The 23,597-nt window shown below is 38.5% G+C and overlaps 1 protein-coding gene across 2 annotated transcripts; it reads right to left on the bottom strand.

Annotated features, from left to right (window-relative positions):
• Positions 1–13,997: 13,997 nt before the first annotated feature.
• crc (bZIP transcription factor crc) lies at positions 13,998–22,778 on the bottom strand. 2 transcript variants are annotated; one of them, XM_017089098.4, is made up of 5 exons: positions 22,551–22,778; positions 21,379–21,669; positions 21,209–21,319; positions 15,111–15,400; positions 13,998–15,049 (listed from the first exon to the last, which is right to left on the bottom strand). In XM_017089098.4, exons 2-5 carry the CDS (start codon positions 21,545–21,547, stop codon positions 14,474–14,476), a joined length of 1,146 nt encoding a protein of 381 aa, XP_016944587.3. In that variant the 5' UTR covers positions 21,548–21,669; positions 22,551–22,778; the 3' UTR covers positions 13,998–14,473. The 2 variants fall into 2 exon arrangements, with proteins under 2 accessions (XP_016944587.3, XP_016944595.3); XM_017089106.4 differs by lacking the exons at positions 21,209–21,319; positions 21,379–21,669; positions 22,551–22,778 and adding an exon at positions 17,404–17,698.
• Between the last annotated feature and the right edge of the window lie 819 nt (positions 22,779–23,597).

The following is a 23,597-nucleotide window of genomic DNA, read 5'->3' as shown; positions in this document are numbered from 1 at the left end:
GGATTTCACTGAAATTTCAGTTCCATTGTCTAGCGGTAGACAGCGGTTTGGGGATCTTAGCCATGTACCCACCAGTCAGCACCTGGTCTTGTGTAATATTTATTACGCTTTCTACTAAATAAAGCATACTTTTGTGAGCTTTTGTTTGCCTTTTCTGTGGGTCGACGCAAAGTTGCAACATCGCTGCACTGCGTTTGACAAGTGTATTGGGAGTTTTGTTTAGCTATTAAATGAACTCAAGTTGTATGAAGTCTGAAAGACTTAAATGCACAATGTTCTATCATTCAATTTAAGTTTATAAACAAGTTATCTGAGTGGTATTTGTTGGCAATAAAAAATAAAAATACATAAAGCCTACGTACTTTAATCAATAATTATTTATCAAGACTTTCTGAATAATTTTAGAAGCCATGATTACACACTCACAATGTCAAATATTTTTTTTTATCGAATTTCATAACTTTGTAATTAGTAAAATAAGACTCCGTTATTTCCACAACTTACGATTATATGTTTTCAATATTTGTGAGGATACTTTATAGACATTCAAAAACACTTTTTGAAACAACTTTCACACTTTTCACATCACTTTCATTAACTTGTTATATCATCTTTCTTTACAAACATTTGGTTTATTAACTTGTATCCTTGACTAAATCAACACTATAACTTTTATGCTTTCTGAATATTTCTTGGCATTGGTAGTTTTTCGAAAATCCCGCACCACTAGGAGTTCGTTTTTTTGGAAACTTGAAATGATAACCAAATTGCTCTGAACCAAGTAACGAAACGAGTACCGGAAACGCGGAAGCGCTGAGGATGACGGCCACTTGTGGAATGGCTGCAGGAACGAAGCGGCGCCATCGGCAGACCCGAGTCCAGACCAAAGACGAATCAAATGCCTGCCCGACGGGCGCCGAGTCGAGCAACAAGTCCACCCAGCAGAGGGGGCTGGAGCTCCAGCCCGCACGAAGGCCTGAGTAGAATCTGACTGGCGAATGGAGAGCAACTGAAAGGGCTCAAAAACCGAGTCGAATTCCGAGTGAGTTTTGGGAATTTTATTTGTGTCTTTCCCATGCGTTTGAGCGTAGGCGTTATTGGGGTGGCACCCCTGAAATTAGAGGCTTAGGTTAAGTTGGGTCGATCAATTAATACTTGGATATTAAAGTTTTTTACAAATGATAATTGGTAATTCATAAAATAATTCGAATACATATGATATTTTCAGAAATACATTAAGCATTGGAAAAGTTTCATGGTATGGGTCATTTCGGACGACAAACTTATAGATACTTCTACTATTCAGTATATTCCTCATACGATCTATAAATAAAATACTTTGTTAAACTTGCTGTTCCTTTTTTGCTTCTTAATAAGCGAAAATGTTGAAATATTTTGGGATCATAATTATACCCACCTAAAATAAAAGTTTTCCACCGAAATTTTAGAGTTATAGAATTTTATAAAATATAATTTGTCGAAATAATTTTGTTTATTATATTTTTATAAAACCAAGGCCGAAATCAGATTGCTCTCTTATAGGATATACCATTTGTTGGTCCAAAAAATATATTATAGTGATAACAGGTAGCTCTTTTTGTTTGAAAATCCAGTAGATTATCTGGCCACCTGTGAAAATCACAAGTAAGGGTATTATAAAAACTCTTTGGCACGTACAACTAATATACTCCACGATCGTAGAGAAACCAGTAGAGCTCTAAATCGTAGTCCTTATCACATTACACGTTATCCCAGTCTAGCACACACACACACATAGATGCAGTTCCAACCCCACAATCACACAACCCACAACCCCCCCACCCCAAACTTCTATTCGCCCAACGGGGTGGCTTGTGCTCCGGAGTTCCTAGACAGGCACACCACGTGCTCAGGGCCCAACTCCAGACGGGGGGTATTGAGAACGGAGGGCCACAGCCACAAGGGTCGAAATGGGAATGTGGGGTGGATGTGGGTTGGAGTGGGTGGGGTTGGGTTGGGATGGGTGCCGTGCCTGATTAGTCCATGTGACGCATGTTGCTCTCGACGGCCTGCATTCGACTTTCCACTGCGGCTGACTTTCCACTTGGCTGTCGCCAGCTCCTTTGTTACCAACTCCGATTGACTGAGTGAGTTGTATACTGTTATTATTATTATCGTCTGTTTGTCCACGCTCTTGTTGCTGTTGGTTATCACAGTGCTTACGCCCTTATCGGGTGGGCTTTATCTCATGATAAACTATTGTCGGCAGATAATAAAATGTTGCTAGAAAAGCTATTTTGCTTATTCGAATGTTGCCAGTTTTCCCTCCCATCAAATGTGTGCGTATGTGTGTGTATGCGGTTTTTTATATGACTAATATTTCTTTTGTTTGATTTGGATCAAAGGGTTTTTAATAATTGCTTCAATATTAGAGAGACGTGCATGATAAACTTTTATGTGGAAAACAGTGAAAGCAAAAAGCTATAAATGTAGACATTTAAGGCTACCCTGTCTAAGCCAACTAAATGCAAATATGCCTTGTATAGTTTGGATTGGTATCTTCATAGTCCCAAGAACACGTAAATTTTATCTACTTTTATTAAAATATCAATTACTTTTAGATTATCTCAGTAATGAGCGACTCTTCTAGGAGAATTGCGGAAGAGTCTTCTAAAGGATTCGTGGTAGACTCTTGTTAAGAAGTCCAGGCGAGTCTCTTGGAGAGTTGCTTTAGAGTCTTCTAAAGGATTCGCGTTAGAATCTTCTAAACGATTCGGGTGAAACTCTTTTAGAAGAATTGTCTTATACTTCTCTAGGAGAAACGCAGGATATTCCCGGGAGAACCTTTTATGAGAGTCGTGTGAGTTGCAGGAGAGATTTCTTGAAGAGTGGCGGAAGAGGCTTCTAGGAGTCCTCGCTGGAACCGTTTCTAGGGGAGGCGCGCAGATGTGTTAAGGGTATTTGAAAGCCGATACCACTTGATTTATCAAGCATCCGCACGGTTTTTTATTCGCTTTTAAAAAAAATTTTCGTTTTTTGCACAAGGTGAGACATAATGTTAAATTACATAAGATCAAAAATTTCCCATGTGTCTTCTGATAAAGTTTTTATCTTTAACTTTATTGTTTGAATAATAGTGTTTGCCAGGTTATTGGGAAAACTGTTTATTTACTAGAAGTCTTACTTAAAAAGGAAGTAAGTGAACTTAAGTGTCAGCTCTTCCCGTTTCTTGCTCGGCCCACAAATTCCTCTTCAGCCAAGTGTTGCCAAATACAAATTGACAGTTAATATTTTTAAACTGGCAACTCAGTTCCTCAGGATGGGTAAAATAAAATAGAGAGTGCACAAGCAGCATGTTGTCTTCAAGGACATTATGCAAATCACCCGACGGCAGCGAGAGAATTTGCGTCGCCCACCGCCTTCAGCAAAGACATGAAAATAATAAACAGGATAAAAAAGCCAGGGATAGAACTGGGAAAGGAGAAAAAATACCGGTCGACTGCTCTGGAGGCAAAATGGTTGAGCCGAAAGCTCCTTACAGTCCTTCGGAAAGGAATCTTTTGATTATTTTTACCCAGAAAAGTTTGTTGTCGTTTGTGGCTGGCTTGAAAGTTGAAGGTTCCCTATCAACAGTTGGTTGTTGTATTCATAGATTATCTTCCCTTTTGACTTATTAAACCGATCATTGTACTCGACATCTCATACAAAACCAAACCAATAAAATGTGTATCACGCGAAAAACCTCTGTAGGTATGGCGCAATATAATAGAAATCAAGAAAGGATGCTATTTCCGGCAAGCCGAAGTTGATATACCCTTGCAGTTTAAGCCATCATACCATGATAACCATACGTATGTATGTATATTTTCGGAAGATTTGTATATAAATATTCTGATAAATCCTACGTCAGCTTTATGATATAGTCGTCCGAATTAAACACAATTGTATTGGAAATTCTTAAATCGTAAAAAGTAAGGAGAGTAGAAGAGGCTATGATCAAGAACAAAGAAGCTACAATTTTGTTGCCTTTTATTTTTTTCGATCAATACATTGGGAGCTAAAGAATATAGCTAAGTGATTCGTCTCGTTCCGGCTTATATACAACATTCATTGGAAAGAAGGCTTTTGATAAAGTATCGTCACGACAGCTTTAAAACTGAGAGACCGACTGGGCTAAATCGACTCGTCTATTGATGCTGATCGAAAACGTCTTCTTCACTGCGCTTTAAACTTCTGACTGAAATCGCAATACCTTCTCCAAGGGTAAAAACAGCGATGGCCAGCAGAAGCAGCGCTCTTGGCCCGTGGACTTGCAAAAATTCCTCTGCCGCTGCTGCTGAAGGTCTGCCACTACAGTTGCAGTGCACGGCTCTGTTCACACACACAGAATAGTACAGCGGTCGACCCTTACACTTCGACAAGTTTCGCAGAGCAAATCATTCACACAAACTATGGAATTTTCTGCTCATGATGGTCATCACAGATATAAAGATATAAAAGTTCTACCGGATAAAGCTTATTTTTTTTCCTTCTTGAAAAATTATATATTGTGATACGTACAAGTTAAAGGCCCTTAAGGGAGATTCTTAATCAAAACTCTTCAAACACAATACTTTTTTAACAATTTTGTTTTATTAAAAAATCGGTTTTTATTTTCTCTATTTATATCCATTTGAATTTTAAGAAAGTACAATGATTCCAAACTTTATTGTTGTTGATAGAGTTTTCCAAAAATACACTTTGCATAAGTCTTAACCCCCGAAAATATACAACACCACGTTTTTGAACAATAACAGATGTTGTCTTAAGAATAACACTCGAATTTCTTTTCTTGCCTCGCCTTCAATCAATCCATCAATCCTGGCAACCGCAAACACGATTCACTGCGAAAGCCCAGCAGTCAACGCCTTTAATTAAATCAAAAGGGAAGTTTTCACCACACGACTGGCATTTTAAGCGCCGTGATCGACTTTAACACGTTTAAAACACAAATTTCATCATTCCGGCCCCCACCATCGTGGCATCTAAGTCGGTTCTTAGACGGGGCGGGAAAATCGCACCCGCGGCTATTTAAAAATTCTAAAGACAAGAGAAAACATTATAAGGCAATAATAAATAAAAAGGGAGCAAAGTAGGCGTACCTCGGTGGGTCTGCATCGCATGCCCTCTGGGGCCCAACCATCCCACGCGACTCGTCAAATGTCAATAGCAAAAAAGTTTTCGACCTCCTGGTCGTCGACAGCTGCTCAGCATTCTGGTCCTCGTTCTCTGCCGATCACCGCAAGAAGCCCTGTTGACAGCCCCCAATAATTTCACCCCTCTTTTTGAGATGGGTTGGGAAGGGGGCCTGGTCACTCAGTCGGCGTATTTACATTTATTAGGGCAACGCTGCTAGTGCCGAGATTGGAGTACATATATTTCTCACATAATCGGTCCATCCAATATTTACTTACGGAATGCGGGAGACGATTACAAAATATTAACTTCAACTTGATCCCGGGTAAGAAGAGAAAATATTTTTTCGATGGTATTTAAGTGGTTTCCGGATGACAACCTTTGTTGACTGAAGTTTTTACATAATAACCAGTGCTTTAAATCTTTCTAGAAAATATAGATATATTTTGTTGACATGAGTCTTGTTTTAAGACTAATTCAATGTTATAATTATGTTATATCTATGAATTTAATTTAAAATATGAGTAAGGGATCCAGAATTTAGTTGTAAGGGGTATATAAAAAAAAAAATTTTATGAGTATAAATCAAAAATGTTATTATTAAAATACATATTACATATACTTTTTAACCCGAGTGGAGGGATCTTTCCTTAAAAATTCTTCTCGAGAATCCACGCATGATAATATCTTTATATTTATAATACACTTTATCATTCTGGATTCGTCTTTCCTGTCTTAAATAAGATATTAATTTTCATTAAATTTAAGAACAAATTAAGATCTGAATAACAGGTCCAAAGGCCTGCCATTAATGCAAATGACATTCCTTTGCTTCGTAACACTCATTAAATATACGGACAAATCCTGAAGACTCGTAATGCGCCATCAATAACAATTATTCGTAGTGCCACTTTCCTAGGTGCAAATCGCGAACCATCAAAAGCAGGTTTTAGACGTCATTACACGGCGTTCATATCCATTCCTCCTCCCAACTTTTCACCCCACTTGCCATTCCATCAGGATATTCCAATTAATAGCGCTTCATTGAACTTTTTACCGTAATTTAAATGCAAATTTTTCATGGAAGGTTGCTATTTTCGTGTGCATTTTTTTTAGAGGCACACCTTTTCTTTTTTGTTTGTAAAGTTTATAATTTTTTAATCACAAATCAGGCGTAAGTAAAACTTTGATTACATTAACATTGTAAAACAGGTCCTGGCGAGGTATCAGCATCCAGCCTGCTCCTTGTCTGCATCTCACCAACGCATTCGCCATCATCCGCATGACGGATACGTAATATTTGCTGCTGCGACATATTTTAAAGACTTGCCTCCAACTTTTTAATGACACCAATTAGCCACTCTTGAGCCACTGAAGCGAGCCGCCATGTAAGGGGATGGGTTGGTAAATATGGAGGAGCAGAACCCAGAACATACTAAAAGCTGCCTTTCATATAAGTTGCATATCGCTCTGGCTCGTTAAATCAAAATGTGTGCTATAAATTCACTCGTTTCCCGACGGCCACTGTGTAAATAATAATTATTTATACATACTTAGTTTCCCTTTTCAAGAGGCTGCCGAGACTTATCAACCATGAAGTGGTTATATAAATACGAGTTTTTCTGAAAGTCCTTCTTTTGATTTAAAGAGCTGTGCTTGCAGAAAACATTTCACGCTGTAATTAAAGCTTTTTGATGTGCAAACCCTGCAGTTCTAGGAAAAATAATTCTGGATGAAAGAAGTATTAAGTAGAAAACCAACTCTATTTACTTATCTAAGAAATTGTAGAAATATCTGCAAACAAGGTTGATTGCCACCACATAATATGAGTAGTTAACTGTTTACCTACGATATGGATAGTTACATGGATACCTATGGTATGGGTGGTTTTTCTTTTTGACTCAATGAGCTGGCGTTCGCCTACTACAGTGCCCCCCAAGTAAGTATTCATGAAGGAACTAGTCCCTTAACGGTCGATGTTCGCTTACCGTCACCCAACTCGCCAGCTCCAGAACTTCAGTTTACAAATAATTCTTTTTTAGTGAAAAAAGTGCCTATAGTCTTGAGAGTCCTGCGTTCGGTAAGCCCATATATAACGAAGACGCTTTAATAAAGCTTTAAATTAACAAGTAATAGTATAATTACTTAAAAAACATACCCAATAAAAATGTTGTCTTGGCGAAGATGTTGTAATATCGTTGGAACAGTAAGAAGTTTCAAGCTAGTTGTAATTGGGATAGGATCATTTGCTGCTTTTATTATACCCGTTACTCGTAGAGTGAAAGTATATATTTTATTCTTCGGAAAGTATGAAAAGGATACTATAAAGGATATATTTTCTTGATTAGGATCACTAGCCGAGTAGGTGTGGCCATGTCCGTATGAACGCTGAGATCTCGGAAACTGTGAAGGCTACAAAGTTGGGATTATGCATGTAGATTCTAGAGATTCGTGAGCAACAAACGCCCATAACGCTAAGGTCTGTCTGGTTAATACCTATCACATCGATTAAGGGATCCAAAGTCTTGACATATGTAGTCTAGTAGTATATTCAATTGGTATAACTTGAAATAAAAACGAATATTTACATTTACTTTAAACTAAATCAGAGGAATCTTTTTTTATTGCGGTAAAACTTTTACACTCCAGCAGAGCGCCAAGGCCATCGGAAACACTTCATAATCATTAAAACATGAACCCCAGCTCGTCTTCATGTGTGTCCATCAAAAGGACCGAGAAGACGGGAAACGGAAATGTATATTTTAATTTTTACACATAGCCAGCGATTACGATGCGAAGGGGGGTGGGAAGAGGAAAGGGGAAGTGAGAGCGAAAGAGAGATTCAGTTTACTTGGGCGTCTGCCTGGCGCCGCTTTGACCAGGCCGCAAATGAGCGACGCCCTTTGGCCCTCAACAGGCGATCCCCTGCTCCCCCCCCTCTGGATTTTCCCCACGCCCCTGACATGGCCACCCTTTAATCACCCACACACACACGTAAGCATGTAGTGGTGTAAGGGGAGAACAATCTATTTACATTTACACCAAATGTTCAAATTTATTTATCGGTGGGGCAGTGGAGATGGGGGGGGAAGGTTAAGAGGGTGGTAAGAGGGGAGGTGGGTGGAAAGGAGCGTGGAAGCAAACGTCAAACGACGTCACGCAGAAAGTTGTTTGCGTTGGCGAATAGCGCGCAAAAGTAGGCAACGTTATCTGTTCATTGCGGCGTGTGTGTGTGTGTGTCTGTGTGTGTGTGGTAAGTGGGTCGGTGGGTGGAAAATGGAAAAATACATACATCATGTTTACACACATGAATCTCTGTGTGAGTGCGTGTGTGTCTGGCATGCTGATGAGTTCTGTTTGTTGTTTTCCTTGAACAAACTTTAATTGTTTTTGATTTTCCTAAGGATTCAAGTGCCGCGAGTTTTATTCACTGTTTTGTTTGCTCATCAGCAGAATGATGCATGCAGAACTGGGGACAGTTAGTCTTTTATTTTTTTTCGAAGCCCTTCTCGAACGCTCGGTTGGCAAAACAAATCGGGCAACGGAGTAGGCGGATAACTGAAATGGTTCGCTCTTGGCTAATTAAATGTACATTTGTGTAGCTTCCCCTGAAAAAGAGGGGGAGTTTCAAGTGCCGACCCGAACTCTTTCAACTGCCTGACAAGATTCTTCCTAACTGCGCACGGTACAGTGAAAAAAGAAATTGGTAAGATACTATGATCATATTGATGAAGTTTCGGAATTAATTGTATATAGATACGTTGCGTTTCACTGTGATGGTTCGTCTTCTTGGTTTTTGCTCTATTTTTAAATTTTTGAGAGTTTTGATTATAGCTATCTCTCGCTTACCCAGAGTAATTGTAAGCAATACCTCGATCTCTTTTATCTTTTTCGATTTTGAAAAAATATTTATCGAGAGATAAATGATACCATGCGAATTTCATACACAGAGAATATTATGACGTTCTCAAATCAAGTATTTTTATACTCAATTAAAGGATGTACTGAATTGAAGTACAAGCTTGAAGAAAAACTCATATTGAGCAATGTTGAACTCATTTTAAGAAAAAAAAAACTGAAATGATCACAATATTATCAGTTTGAGGAAATGTGCTCTTCAATTTTCAACTTGAGAATAATTGTTCTCATATTGAGAAACAAAATACTTTAAAGAAAATTGGAAATTCTAATCATTATAAAAACAGCAATTTACCATGAAAAATTTAAATCTAACGACTTTACAAGCTCAAGTGATATAAATATTTATTTTATTTTATATTTTATTTCAATTATGAAAATCAAATTCTAGGTTTTATAAAATAAAATGCAAACTTAAATAAAGTATAATGAAAAGTAAACAAGCATAATTGCTATAAAAATTTAGAGTGTAAAAACGCATGCATTTGTCTTCTATTCAACTTGTACCTCTTCAAAATTAGCAACGGCCATTGCCAAAATGTCACGTACTCTGGGGCACTGGGAGCTACGTGTAAACGGTAAAGATACGCCGGGGGGTAAAAGCTCGAAATACCGCTAATTGTTGCACATGCTGCGTACTTCATGGCGTACTTCAAAAACCCCATTGTACCCCTCAATTTCGAACTGTATGCATTCGGCTTAAAGTCCCGCTACGTTGCACTTTGTTCATGGAACTTGCGGCCTCTTTCCGTTGGGAAAACTCCCTCTCAACTAGGTTTTGTGGCTCATCTGCATGGCAAATTGAAAATTGCGCTCATTTATTTCATTATTGGAAAATGTTTTTTCTCTTTTCCCATTCAAATAGCCGTGAAATTGCATTTGATTTTGTATGTGGCAAGTTGCAAAGCGATTGAAGAGCGGGTAAGTAAAATGATGAAAAATCGTTGCATTATCAATATCGAATATCCGCTTAAAGCTTATTGGCAGAATATTGCCTTCTCACGCCATACATTTTATTTAAAGATAAGGATTTTTTTAGTATTATATGTTTTTTGTTTGATGTAGGTACAGCAAACTATCATTTTTTGTAAGCAAAAAAATCTTGAAATCTACCTACCACCTTTTAGAATAATGTGAGGTACACTTTTTACTTAGTTAAATATTTTCACGTTCTGCCTTGCATTGCAACCCTTTTTCCCCCTTCTAAGGTTCAGTTTACAATACCATAAGTAAAACAATTGAATTGAAATGACCCGCATTTCGAACGTATCACAACCCGCTTGACTTGGGCTACATATATTGTTTAACTTTATTTTTATGGCCGTAAGCTAAGAGCTGAAAATGAAAATAGAAAATGTGTGAAAATTGGGTAAGCTAAATGTGTGTGCGGGTTGCGATAAGTAGAGGTACAGTAACTTTTTCGCACTCAATGCGATTAGATAAGAGCGCACGAAAATTGGGAAAACGAAAATCAAACAAATGGATTGGCTCATAAAATTAGCTTGTAATGTTACGTGTTATGAAGAAAACATACCACGCATATAAAGACTGAAATGGAATTCCTTCAATAAAATTAAAGCCAGAAGAAAAGCTCCTCCATTTGACCGGTCTGTAATTATGAACATCTAAAGAAAAAGATGTTGCCCCACGCTGTGATAAACCACTTTGGTTATTTGTGTGTTGCGTGGTAATTATATAAAGTAAATATACGTACTCCACCATTTCTCTTATAGTTTTCCTCGGTTTTACTTCTGCTAAGCGGTAATTGAATTTATTCTAATGGACGTCTAATGCGGTTATCTTGTGGGAATGACTCACTTATGACTGATACGAGGTTTATAAGCCATAGTGGCGGTTCGCAAAGGAGATCCTCTGATATCCTTTAAACAAATAATAAAATGTATGCCTCACACAATCTCATTAACATTCGCCAGGGGATAGAGACGTCCCACCCCAGCCGATAAACACCCATTCTGCGCCTCATTATAATTCTGTTAAATGTTATGTAAAACGGGTGTCATGTTCTCCATCCCGCATCAGCACTTTCCCTATGGCGCCTCATTGACGACTCTTCGGTCCTTGGAGGGTTAGAGGGCTAGAGGGTTGCCCACTGGCTTCCATTTACAGTGACGTTTTGACTTTTAATTGTGTTTTAAAGTGTTGCGACCGCCCTTTGGGCCACGCGGTTGAATTTCGCCTGCACTTGGGTCACTTTCAGGCCATTTGGTTTTGATTTAGCTCGCCTGCTTGGTCATTTGATGCCTAATTAAATTTAACGATGACGTTGATTTCCATCTCCTCTAGCTCTGCGACTTCTCCAGAGACTACTGCTGCCGGCAAGCGGTTTTATTTTACATTATCAAAATGGTTTTGCTTACTAAATGATTTTCTGTAAATTCAAATGTGTGTTCTAACATGAAATTGATATGGATACATTGGATTGCTGGCCACACACATATTTCAAACCATATGCAACATATCGATAACAAAAAGATTTATGTTCTAACGCATTTTTTCTGTAATCAACGCCTTACGTTAACTTTCATCCGTTTTTAAAATTTTAAGATAATAATCTATTTAAAAACATTTTAACTTTTATTATCATCAAAAAACCTGATCACAAGTATATTGAAATCTAAAAGTACTAATCAACATTTTTCTGTAATTAGTTTATCAATACAAATATTTTTAAAAACCTTGGAAAATAATATGTTGTACAACCATTAACTTTTCAAGTGATGTCGATTCTATTTCACTCAACCCCGGGTGGTTAACAGGAGTATATAAGTAAAAGTCCAATCGAGTGTCTCATTAATTGCCATGCTGATTCATAAATACTTGAATATATGTTTTATATCTAGATCTTTCAGTCATCAATATTTCTCGCTACGCAGAGAACTTAATAGAAATTCTTTAAAAAGGAGACCAAATATAGGTATAGATCGTCCTTTTTCGAGGGGAGGATCAGCATTCATCAAAAAATCTGATTACAAGTATATTGAAAACTAAAAGTTCCAACCCATTTTTTCTGTAATAAGTTCATATAAACATATATTTTTGATAACCTTGGAATATAATCTATTGAACTACAAAACCTTACTTGTATACCAGATGCTGAATATATGTCACACAAACCCGAGTAGTTAACCGAAATACTTTAATAAAAATTCAAAAGTAAGTCTAATTAATTGATATACTGTTTCATAAATACATGAATTGCTTATTATTTCAGTTTCCTATTTAAACCTTCAAGTCATACTTTTTTCTCGCTACGCAGATAATCAAAAAGGAACCCTTTAATATGGAGGCCACATGTGTGGGTATGTAAGCAATAGGTCTAGTTCATCCTTTTTTCGAGGGACGGATCAGCGTTCATCAAAAAATCTGATTTTCCCATCCACCAATCGGAAATTTGCCAACATCCCAAGTCCGGCGCTTCGTGCGTTGTGCTGGCATTTAAGGGGAGCGTATGAAAAGGATTCAGCAGCAGGATGGCAGCTAATAACAGGATTAACACAAAGGAGGGAAATTGAATTTTATGCCAATATACTTAACCAGGCGCTTAAAGTGTCACTCGGCTCGTGGACTCGGCTGAAGAATCGAAGTTCGATGAAGACGGGGCTATAGGGATGTGGATGGGGATGAGGATGGGGATGGGGATGGCTTCGGCGACGAGCAAACACAAAGTCCCAAACGTAATTTTCACGAATTCATTGAACTGCGTGAGTGTGAAAAATAACAATTTAGATAAATATTGCGCCGGCGACCTCCATGGGCTTCAACGTGGATGTGGCTGTGGATGTGGATGCCTTGTCATACACGGCGGGAGTCGACATCGGCGACATCGGAGTTCGTAGCTCGAGACCCCAGACTTCACCGGCTATATGGCGACGCCTTGGAAGGCGAGCTCTAGACGGCAGGCGCATCGACCGTTGACACAGAAATCATATTAATATAAATTAACGATGTGGAAAATTTAGTTTAGTAGTGAAACCCAAAGAATAAGCGCCAGCCACCGAAGCCAAGTCAGTTGTATGGCTCACGTCGCCGGCTCATCAGTCAAAATGTCCTGGCGAGCAAATCCCAAAGCAACCCATGCCGATTCCCATATCCCAACCCCAATCTCAGCAGTGAGGGATTGTTTTGGTATCGCACTTCTCGGTGTCGACTGCTCCTAGCCCCCGGTGTAACAATTTGGACCATATCAATCTCCATCTGTGACTATTTGCTTTGTTTTTCCATTTTGCATTTAATTGGCATTCGCTGATTTAATTTCAATGCACTTTGTCAAGTACGTGGGAAGCGGGTCTTGGCGATAATAACCGCCTCATATTCATCGACATAATCATAATCCGATTATGCCCACGTCATTCAGGACATGCACATGGTGGAGTAGCTTTCCCTAGCTTCCGTTGACAGCCAGCATGTTGGAGTACCTATCCAAAGTGTGTAGGGACAGAAAAGCTCTCGAGTGGATTGGCTTTATGAAAGTTGTTGATTGCAAATTAATTAGGGAAAGTTTTCATTAAGGCGGATGAAGTTGAAAGTTATACTTAGAACAAATAGTAAAGAAGTCGTTAGTTGGGACGAGTTTTATGTACCAACAGTTAACTTGATACTTTAAGCAACTAAAAATATTTTGCTCATCTTTTTAAGTGCTAGAAACAACAAATGTTGGTTTGGTCACTTACGAAAATAAATAACGCGCACACAAGGCGGAGTCAAACTTTTGCTTCGTTCTTATCTCGTTTCTCTATTTTTAGTAATTAAGTAATTGAATCTTTGCAAAAATACATAATTCAAGAACAATGTTATTACATAAACCTAAATTTACCAATTTTTATCGAAGTTGGAGATACTTATATCTCTCCCTAACCACTACATTATAAGGAACATCCAAGAAAATACCACGTCATCGTACATAATTTCTTTTAAAAACCCTTTTGATTTATTGCTGATACATGTTGAATAATATTCTGTATTACATACTGTTGAAAAATCAATAAAGTAAATCTACTACATTTGTCAAAAAATAAAATGGTTTTCAAACTAGTACAGCAGTCGCGCCACAGGCCTATTCGCACAAAAAACAACTCAAAAAGGTTTTCGAGAATGCAAATTGACCTGTGTCGCTTGGGGTTTAGACTTGCCATTGACCACCATTGGCATAGGATATTTCGGAATTCGGAGACTCGTCATAAGTGCCAAAAAATGAAAGCCAAGACAGACTGCGTGCTTGGTTGTTTTCCAAAACTTTGGGTAATCTGGTGATTGTTGTTGTTATGGGGGTTACATTGAAACATTATGCAGTTGTTAAAAGAATGTGGGAGAGTGTTGGGTCTAACGATAACGATAACTTTGCAAACGACATTTAAAATTTGGATGAATCAAAGGATAATGCCTAGCGCTTGCGTTCTTGGTAGAATTCGCGAATCAACTGGCGCAGATAGCGCATCTCGTTGCGACGCTCCTGCAAAGTGCGGCGAAGCTCCTCGTTCTCCTGGGACAGTACATGCTCCTCGCCCAGCACGTTCTCCATTTCGAGCTTCTTCTTCTGGCGGTACCGTGTGGCAGCGTTCTTATTCTGCTCCTTTTTCCGGATCTTACGATCCTCGACACCGCGACCGTAGGTGCGAGTACGTTTCTTTGGCTTGGCCGCAGACTGCTCCACAGAAGTGTGAGCTGGGGAGGAGCAACTGCTGGTGGTTTCTGGCAGCCAATCCTCGTCCACGTCGGCGATGCTTCCATTTACTCCGCTGCCTGTGCTTCTGCTATCCAGCGAGGAAGAGGCCTGAGATTCGCAGTCGTCATTGAACTGCGGCCAGTTTGTGGTCAACTCAAGCTCCTTGGCGCGCATATTGACGATATCATCGACCAGTTGGTTCTCGCGGGCGATTTCGCTGCCGCCCACCCAGTTGTTGAAGTTGAAGGGTGTGGCGGCGGCGGCCACACTTGTAGCATCAGGAGTATAGCATTGCTGTAATATTTGAGTTTATTAGCAACATATCTGTTTGGTAGCATGTGTATTATAAACTTACCACCTTTTGCTCGGCCTTAACAGGCACGGGCTGTGGCGTTTCCTCTGGCTGTTTGTAAGCATCGAATTGGGGCGGAGACTGCGGCGGCGTCAATTGCTGCAGAACAAGGGATGGGGGATCGCCGAGCTGGTAATCAGCGGAAGAAACCAGTGAAGCAGCGACGGAAGATGCAGCGAATGGTACTTTGTTTACGGGTATTATCGGCTGGCTGACAGCATCGATGATGGGCTGATAGCTGTTCCTCTCATAGTCGATGCAGTTAATGGCTGCCTTTTGGTCCAGAAGACATTCTGATGAAAAAGAAAAATGTATAACTTTAGAAATTGCATTTCAACTATGTAATTTTGATTATTTTGTAGACTGTCTTCTAAAAGACTATACTATCTTATGCATCGTTTTTTAAACGTTTATGAATTGTTCTCCCAATCTCAACGATTAAAAGTAGCAATGGGACGGTGTGATACCTATGCCAAAGGCCCAGTCACCTATGGTCAAACCAAAGAATTTCTTGTCCTCTAATCAGATTAGTGCCTTTCCTTGAAAAGATATACTTGTTTTTGTCATAAACAAAATGTTAGTAGTTCCTAACAATCCAAGTTTTAATTTCAGCTTAAAAAGAAGCCACGCCCTTATATGAAATGACCCATATACTACATAAGTTAGTCTTTTTTAAAATAACTTCGATTTACAAGGCGCTCTGAATTTTAACTTGATGGTGCTCCTGATTTAAATAATAATGGAAATCTTAGTTTCAATTGTTTTTGATTTCTTCCCCTCTTTTTTTCTCCAACTTCATAAACAGAATCTACGTCTCAGCTCTGTCAACGCGAATTGCTGTTTTCTATATTTTTCCACTCTCAATTGAAACTTATTTCCATTGAAGTGAAGGACGCAACCAATGCTCGTATCTCGTTCAGAACTCTAGTAAACATTTACATATTGATTGTGGCATATTTTCTTCAATATACGTTTGATTTGCTGTTGTTTTCAATTCGCTTTTATTGGAGAGCGACGAAGACCACTTATATTGAACAAAGTTCGACGACATGGGTTTTTTTATTATTTGATACAAATGGACTGACATCAAATCACAGTGAGACCAAAGTATCACATCGCTGGGAAATTTGTTGTGAGTACAACCTTCCAGAAGCATTGTTGCCACACCTGCTTACTTTGTAAAAGTTGACCCAGCGACACCTTGGGCTAAACATTCACCTCTCTCCCAAGATCGATTCTACATTAGCATAACACGTTTCGCATCGATCGATCTGTCAGTCGTTAGTCCATTTATATAGCAACCTCCTCGCGAACAGCTGCGCTTGAGTACGTTGAAAGCAGAGCAAGTGTAGCTGCGTTATTAGATTAACATAAAAATGTGATTTTTAACTTAGCTGTTACCATGCCCAGCCCTGCTTTATTAGAATATTAAATTATATTTCATTGTGCATTTTTGCGCAACAACAAACTCAATACCCACTTCAATCAAAAAGGCTACGAAACGAAAACGAAAAAAAATTACTTAGAAGTCTCAACAATAATAATATTTTTAAAACCTTATCGGTACCATTTAAAAGTTTACAATTTACGTACAGCAAAAAGTGTTATTATTAAACTAGAGCAGTTTAAAGAGTTTATTTTATAGAGCTAGCGAAAAGGCTATTGTTCATCCAAGCAAACAATGTTGCCATTCGAATTATCAAATAAAACGACAGAGACAACTATATCAGCAATCGTAAAGAAAATAAAAAAAAATTATATTATATATATAAATATTTAATGGGAACATGATTAGCTAAAACCTTGACGCAAAAATGACTTTATAGACTAATAAATATGCAGTTTAGTTCAGATTGGTTAGCCTAGATTGCTGGGAATATCAAGAAAACTAATGAAAAATTCCCATTGTATATGACAACTGTTTTTTTAAATTGTTTGGAATTCTTTTTACACATCAAAATAAGAATTGTGTATCCTGGCATTATTTTATTAAATAGTAATACTTCTTTAGTTGAAGTATAAGTTTTGGAGATATTGTTTCCAGATAATTCCGAATTAAGAAATTCCAGCAAACCCAGCCCAAGTCCAGTCATTATATGCAAATGAATTATATAAATATTTTACTGAATGCGATCAATAAAAAAACCAAAGCAGTACGAAGCAATTTACTGATAAACCGGATCGCCCTGAAAGTCACCTTAAGTGGTCAAAGAGCCAGAGTAAAAAAACTGACTGAGCAACCCAAAGTTAATATTATGTTTGGAAAATATTCATATCATAACACCTGTATACTAACCATAGGCTTGCATGAATATATATGTACTCATGTTTGCGGCAGCAGTGAATCGTTATGTTGTCGAGTGTAAGGAAAGTGTATTTCAAGTTTCAAGTAAAGGCAGTAAAGGATGGGCAGAAAAAATGTAATGTTGGATTAATGACCTAATCTAAACTATAAACAAGACTGTCAAGAAACACTAGACTAAAATATAAAACAATGAAAAATCATCTAATTCTAGACAAAAACCTACAAATAATATTTTAAAGATATGCGCTTTGTAAATAATGGTAAGTAAATAATATATAAAATATTTGCAAAAGAAAAGTAAAAAATCACAGAGTCAATTTTGAATGTACAATCGAATAGGCTTGAGAACGTGCTGGTAAAGCGGTTATAAGTCCAGCACTTGGCTGGGTAAATATAAACACAAAAACCGTTTACAAATAGTACGGATTTTTGCCAACTTGAGGTTAACTGTCGGTTAAAATTTAAGTTAAATCTGAACGCGACTGGTGCCGAAACGCAAAAAACGTTTTCAAAGTTTAAAACTGTATGAAAGTATTTGAGTTATGGCTTTTAAATGTTTGTCTGTCCTTCGGTTCCTGTTGCTCTGTCCGTGGGATCCAACTGCTGCCGCAAAATGCTCGGCGTGGTCGGACAACTTGGATTCTCCTGCTTAACGTCGTTTCACCAACTTTTGCGAATTTATCACAATTTCACGGTTCCACATGTAACGGTATCCACAGTGTGGTATCATGCTAACAAAGTCCTTGGTGCCCGCACTCGAATTTCCAGGTGCTCGCGACGTTATCGTGGGTTTGTCTATTTTCCCGGGATGGGCTACATATAGTTGGCACTCGATGGTCGCCTTAAGCGGACTCTAGCCGTTTTGTTTGCTGTTGCTGAAAATTTTGGAGTGGCTCAAAAGGCCTTCACTTCACAGCTAGCAAATCACTTAACAAAGTTCGACGAGGGTTTGTATTTGGGCGGGTTAGCTTAGTTTACTAGTTTCTTAGATTTATTTTTAACGACACGCCAGTTTTCCTTCATTAAAACCATTTAACAAATTATGCCGACGGTTATTTGAATCAATTTTTTTTTAAATATTTCACGACTGCCTTTTTATTTGTCTTTTGAGCGTTTTATAAACGTCAAGACGTGCGATTGTGTGGTTGCTACTTCGCAGCTTGTTTGTTATTGTCTCGGTTCGCTTTGGGCAGTTTTCTTTGTGTTGTTGTGGGTTGCTTTTGTTCAAGACGGGGTGGGTGGGAGCGGGGGGCGGCCGAAATCGAAGTCAAAGCCGAGTTTCGATCCGAACGCTCGCGTCTGAGTAACGATTTATACTGAGTTCCGATCGCAGAGCGCGCCAGGTTTTTGCTCGACTAACTGGGAGGCCAGTGTGAGCGGAATGATACTGGGGGAAGTCGGCCCAGCCCAGAGAGAGGCCCTGCATTAAGATCAATCTGTGGGTTTATTTCCAGCCCGAGATGCTATCAGCGGAGACAGCCGAGCAGTCGCAGCACGAGCCAGTGCGCTTCAAGCCAACGGACTCTGCACAGTGGGGCGGAAGTATCAATTTCACTCACCTATGGTCAAGTGAAAGTTAAGCCAACTTTAAGTCTTCACTGAAAGGATTGAGGTCTGATGGGTGTACCTACTATATAGGTACAAACAATTTTCAGAGCCATTTTCCTATAGAATACGTATTTCATATAAGTATTTAATCTTCTACTAATTAAAATTGTACTCAAAATCATGTAATACGATATGTTAATTATTATCATCATTAGCACTCTAGTCTTTTGAAGATCTGGTTTGAAAAACAGGTCTGTAAATTGGTTTACTTCTTTTCCGGGTTTTGAACTTCTCTTTTTATGACCGTCTTCAAGGGTATACATAACAACTATTAAAAACTTAAAAACATGATATATCTTTTTACAGATTAGCTAAATGTCTCAAGAGTGCCCTTCTCAACCACTGTTCTTTTCTGCCTCTTTATTTTTTCTAGAAATGCATATTCGAAGTATGTATATGTGTTTTAAATATTATTATCAACTGCTTCTGATGTGTACATCAGCAGTCAGTCACCTCTCACCCTCGACCACAATCGAGTCACTGGGTGGGTTCTTCTTAGTGTTAGGTGGAATACATTAAGTTTGTTACTGGGCAGAGGGACAGTAGTCATGTGCATTGAACACGTACTGCACTTTATTTTTCCATCGCAACTGGAGTAAACAGTTCAATAATCTTATTTCTTAATCAGAGAGATTGCTCTCCTGAAGAAAGTTATTTATAGACTGGCCAAGCCTCAAAACAAAAAAACTGTCAGTGCCAAAATGGGGGGCACGTCCTGGGGATAAATATAAATTTTCGAAAACAAAGAAGTTTCCTGTCCTGCTTTAAAGCTCCAAAAATATGATGACCATAACTGCGTCAAATGGTTCATTGATCGAAGTATTTGAAAGGTCCGAAAACCTCTCTTTGTAGGAAGGGTTTTTGGTTTCCACCAAACAAACCAGATCCGATAATGTTTAACCTTCAACCGAATATTACGAAGTTTTGAGTGAAGAGAGAACCCCCACCATGCGGAGATTTGTTTGAATTCCTCCGAGAAATAGCACACAACCTGCTGTTATCTATGGAATTCTTTGAGGCGCCAGCTGAGCCCCAGCAAAGAGTCTAAAGAGAGTGCTTAAGAGCGAATTGGAATGACCGATCACTGATCACTCGCTCAAGGCGTGATCAGCAACGTAATCAGATCAAAAGCTGATTCCGATTTCATGGCTCTCTCTTGCTCTTTGCCTTTGTTTTTGCCTCGAAATTGGCCATTACAACGCTGGCTTGTGGGCCACGTTAAGAAACAATAATAAAAAGCACGGTGAAAACAACATAAGTATGGGCTGGTAAAACTGCCAGCGAATACGCTAACGAAAACAAAGCAAATCTCGAACCGGTTCCCCAACTTCGCTTGTTTGTATTTTTCGTTCGAAAACATTTGATGTGCGGGCCCCTTAATGACTCGGGCGTCATTTACTTGTTGATGCTGATCAATACGAGAATTTACCCTATATAAGGACTGAAAACCTTTTTTGCTTGAGATGGAATACAATAACCTCCATAAGTGACAGGTATATAACAACAAAAAATGAATTTATATAACAGTTGTATTGTAATATTTCCCTATAATTTATTTATGTCAGGTTTTTGCCAGTCAATTTGCAGACGTTCAAAGTTCGATTGAATTTGTTATTCATTCGATTTTCTGTTTCACCTAGCTGTATTTATAAGGTATGGTTTTTGCTTCTTATTTCAAATTGGGTTTGGTTGAGACTTAAATAAGCGGCTATTCAAGATGAAAAAAAAATTAGTTCTACGTTCGAATTATTCATTTTTGATATGTTATCTTATAAAGAAAAATATATTTTTCCAGGACCTTCTCCTATAAACACATAACACAACAACATTTTTAATTACCCGAATGAGATTTGATAGAAGGTTGCTCTAATTTTATGAGGTTGTAGAATTGATTTTTTAAACCATGAACTATGCATAGCTTTTCATTGTGTATTAAGAGACTACCCGACCAAATAATTGGGGGACGATTTCTTTGGGCGCCCAGTTCAAACCGGTAAAAGCCAATCTGAATAAATGACTACTTTTTCTAAAATACAAACATTTTTAAGTCCATAAAAAGAACGGTTTACTGTGTTCTCAAAAATTTTTTGGGTGGGTCCATAGAAAAAGTATAGTTCCAGTTCTTTTGAGTAACTTCAGATAAAATATCATTCTTTTTTGATAAAGAGAAGGACTAAATTAGACCTACCTTCATCCTTCAGGTCGAAGATCTCTACAACCAACTCCTCGTCGCTGAGCAGCTCGAGGGAGCCGGCCTCGTTCAGGATCAGAGCGTCTTCATCGCCAATAAGACTAATGCCTGGAATCAAGAACACATTAAAGCCATTTTACTGGAAAAGGGCAACAAGGAGCACAGACCATTTGCAAAGTTATCGTCACACAGCCACTCGGCGTCTACTGAGTCAGTGAATGAGAGCAGATCGGAGCCCAACGCCGATGTTGGGGACTGGGGCTCTACCTTGAGGTCCCAGTACAGCTCCTTGGGCAATTGTAAACTCTCCATTGTTTGTTGAAATGATGCGTCCATATTCAGAATCAAAATCAGAAGTCAGAGATATATGTTTTGTTGATAAATTGAAGTCCGGTCCGAAGAATGTGAATGGTTGTTGTTGCGGTGTTTCTTGTTGTTGTGAGGATGCCATGATGGCACTGAAGAGGTTTAGAAAAAACATATTGTGAATTAGTTGATTGTAAGTAAAAATGCATGGCAATACCGGCATGAATCGCACTGTTAAGAAGACCCCCTAATCAAAAAAATTTGACCGCCAGTCATGCTGATAAGCAGTCAACGCCACCCTTCTAGACAAGCACTCAGCAATTTCGTAGGAATAATGTGAAAATCTAACTTGAACTTGCGCTCTAAAGTGCATAATATCTCTTTCCTAGATTTAAATTTATTTAATTTTTTTAAAACTTTCCCTACCTTTGATTACTTTAATATTTCCTTGATACTTGGTCATCAAACTGTTGCATGTTATCTACATAGACATGTGCTATACCTATTTAATCGTATTAAACAAAACCAATTTGTTACAGAGAGATCCTTTCTAATCAAAGTTCAATTTGTAGTTTAAATTGCACCGAATGTTAAGTACATACCTATACATACATGTGTATATACCGTGGGGAAAGTAAACAAAGAGATTTGCGATAGCGCAACACGTTTTGGAGTCAAAAATTTAGACCCTCCGCCATGCAATGGGTTATGTCCGCGGGGGTACTCCCCACAGTGGTGAGTCATGGTAATCCCTTGATTTCCACACGTGCTAGCTGCTTGCAACGAGAATTACTCAACTCCAGCAGTCGATTGCGTCAGCCAATTTCTCTACCTGGTTGCATGCCCCATTTGGTTTGCCATGTGTTTGTATTTGCCACGTTAACATGGCCTTTGGATTGGCCAAGCATCGGGAATCCATACAAGCCGATCCCACGCACACACGTGCAGCGGTGATGAATGTGCAACGCCAAAGTGCGGCAGTGTGCGTGGGACATTGCGAAATTAGCAAGCGTTCGATTTGCGGCATACTCACGATTGTTTTTTATACGTTTCCATTTTGTTGTGTTTAGGGCACCTAGGTGCAGCTTGGTTTTGCTTGCGCGCAATCTATAGAGCCATCTTTACGTCGATATAAATGCCGAAAACGTTGGAGAAAATAACACTTGGACCTTTTTGCGTTTCATTTGGAACGATAATGATTGTTGTTGGGATTAGTGTTACCAGAGGGTGCAACGGCATTTGCCGTTGCGGGATTTCCCCTACAAAATCCACCACTCTTACCACTAAATTCAAATTCACAAGGATGGATTGGATGCAAGACTAAAAAATCATTTTATTGGAATAAAATTGTTATCAGTTCTTTACATTACATTTATATAAAAATAAAATAAATATATTTTTCTTAAGTAAATGTTTTTGCTTAGTGAGTAAATCCAAGAATAGGATCACCTGAATATTCACAAGTACAATTTTTCTTATTAAATTAAATGAAGTATATGAGAACTAGACCATTTCCTCTTTATTTTCACAGTGCTTACTATATAAAATAATATTTTAAAATTTAAGACAATAGTTTTCAAATTATTATACCAATAATATATTAATTGGACAACAAAAAATTATCACAATCGCTTCTGCGGACTTCAGTCACTGATGAAGATGAGCCACTTGTCTGAACAGACCTAAGCTGGGTATCGACAGGTAGCATTGAAAAAAGATTTAAATTCAATTAACTTTGCTAATAAATATATTGTTTTTGCGTTTTGCCCAAGATTTTTGTTCACTTTTTGTTTCACACGCGAATCTTTCGCATTAAGTGCCAGTGTGAACGGTTACATCATCTTTTCGTTAATTGGATTTACAGCATCTGTCTGCAAGGGGTATTCCCATCTCAAAACCAGGGCTGTAGAAAATGTTTAACTCAAATTCCGCTAATAGGAAGCGTATTATTTCAGATGCTCAATTACTCGTTTTCTACGATTGCTACGTCGTTACATTACGTATCGCATTCGCCTACTCACTATGGCGTTTTCCCGCTCACTATTGCGTCGAACGGCGGTCATATTTAGGCAGTCGCCGC

Source organism: Drosophila suzukii, chromosome 2L (genome assembly GCF_043229965.1).
Source record: "Drosophila suzukii chromosome 2L, CBGP_Dsuzu_IsoJpt1.0, whole genome shotgun sequence".
Taxonomy (NCBI): Eukaryota; Metazoa; Arthropoda; class Insecta; order Diptera; family Drosophilidae; genus Drosophila; species Drosophila suzukii.
This window is presented reverse-complemented; position numbering and strand designations above follow the sequence as displayed.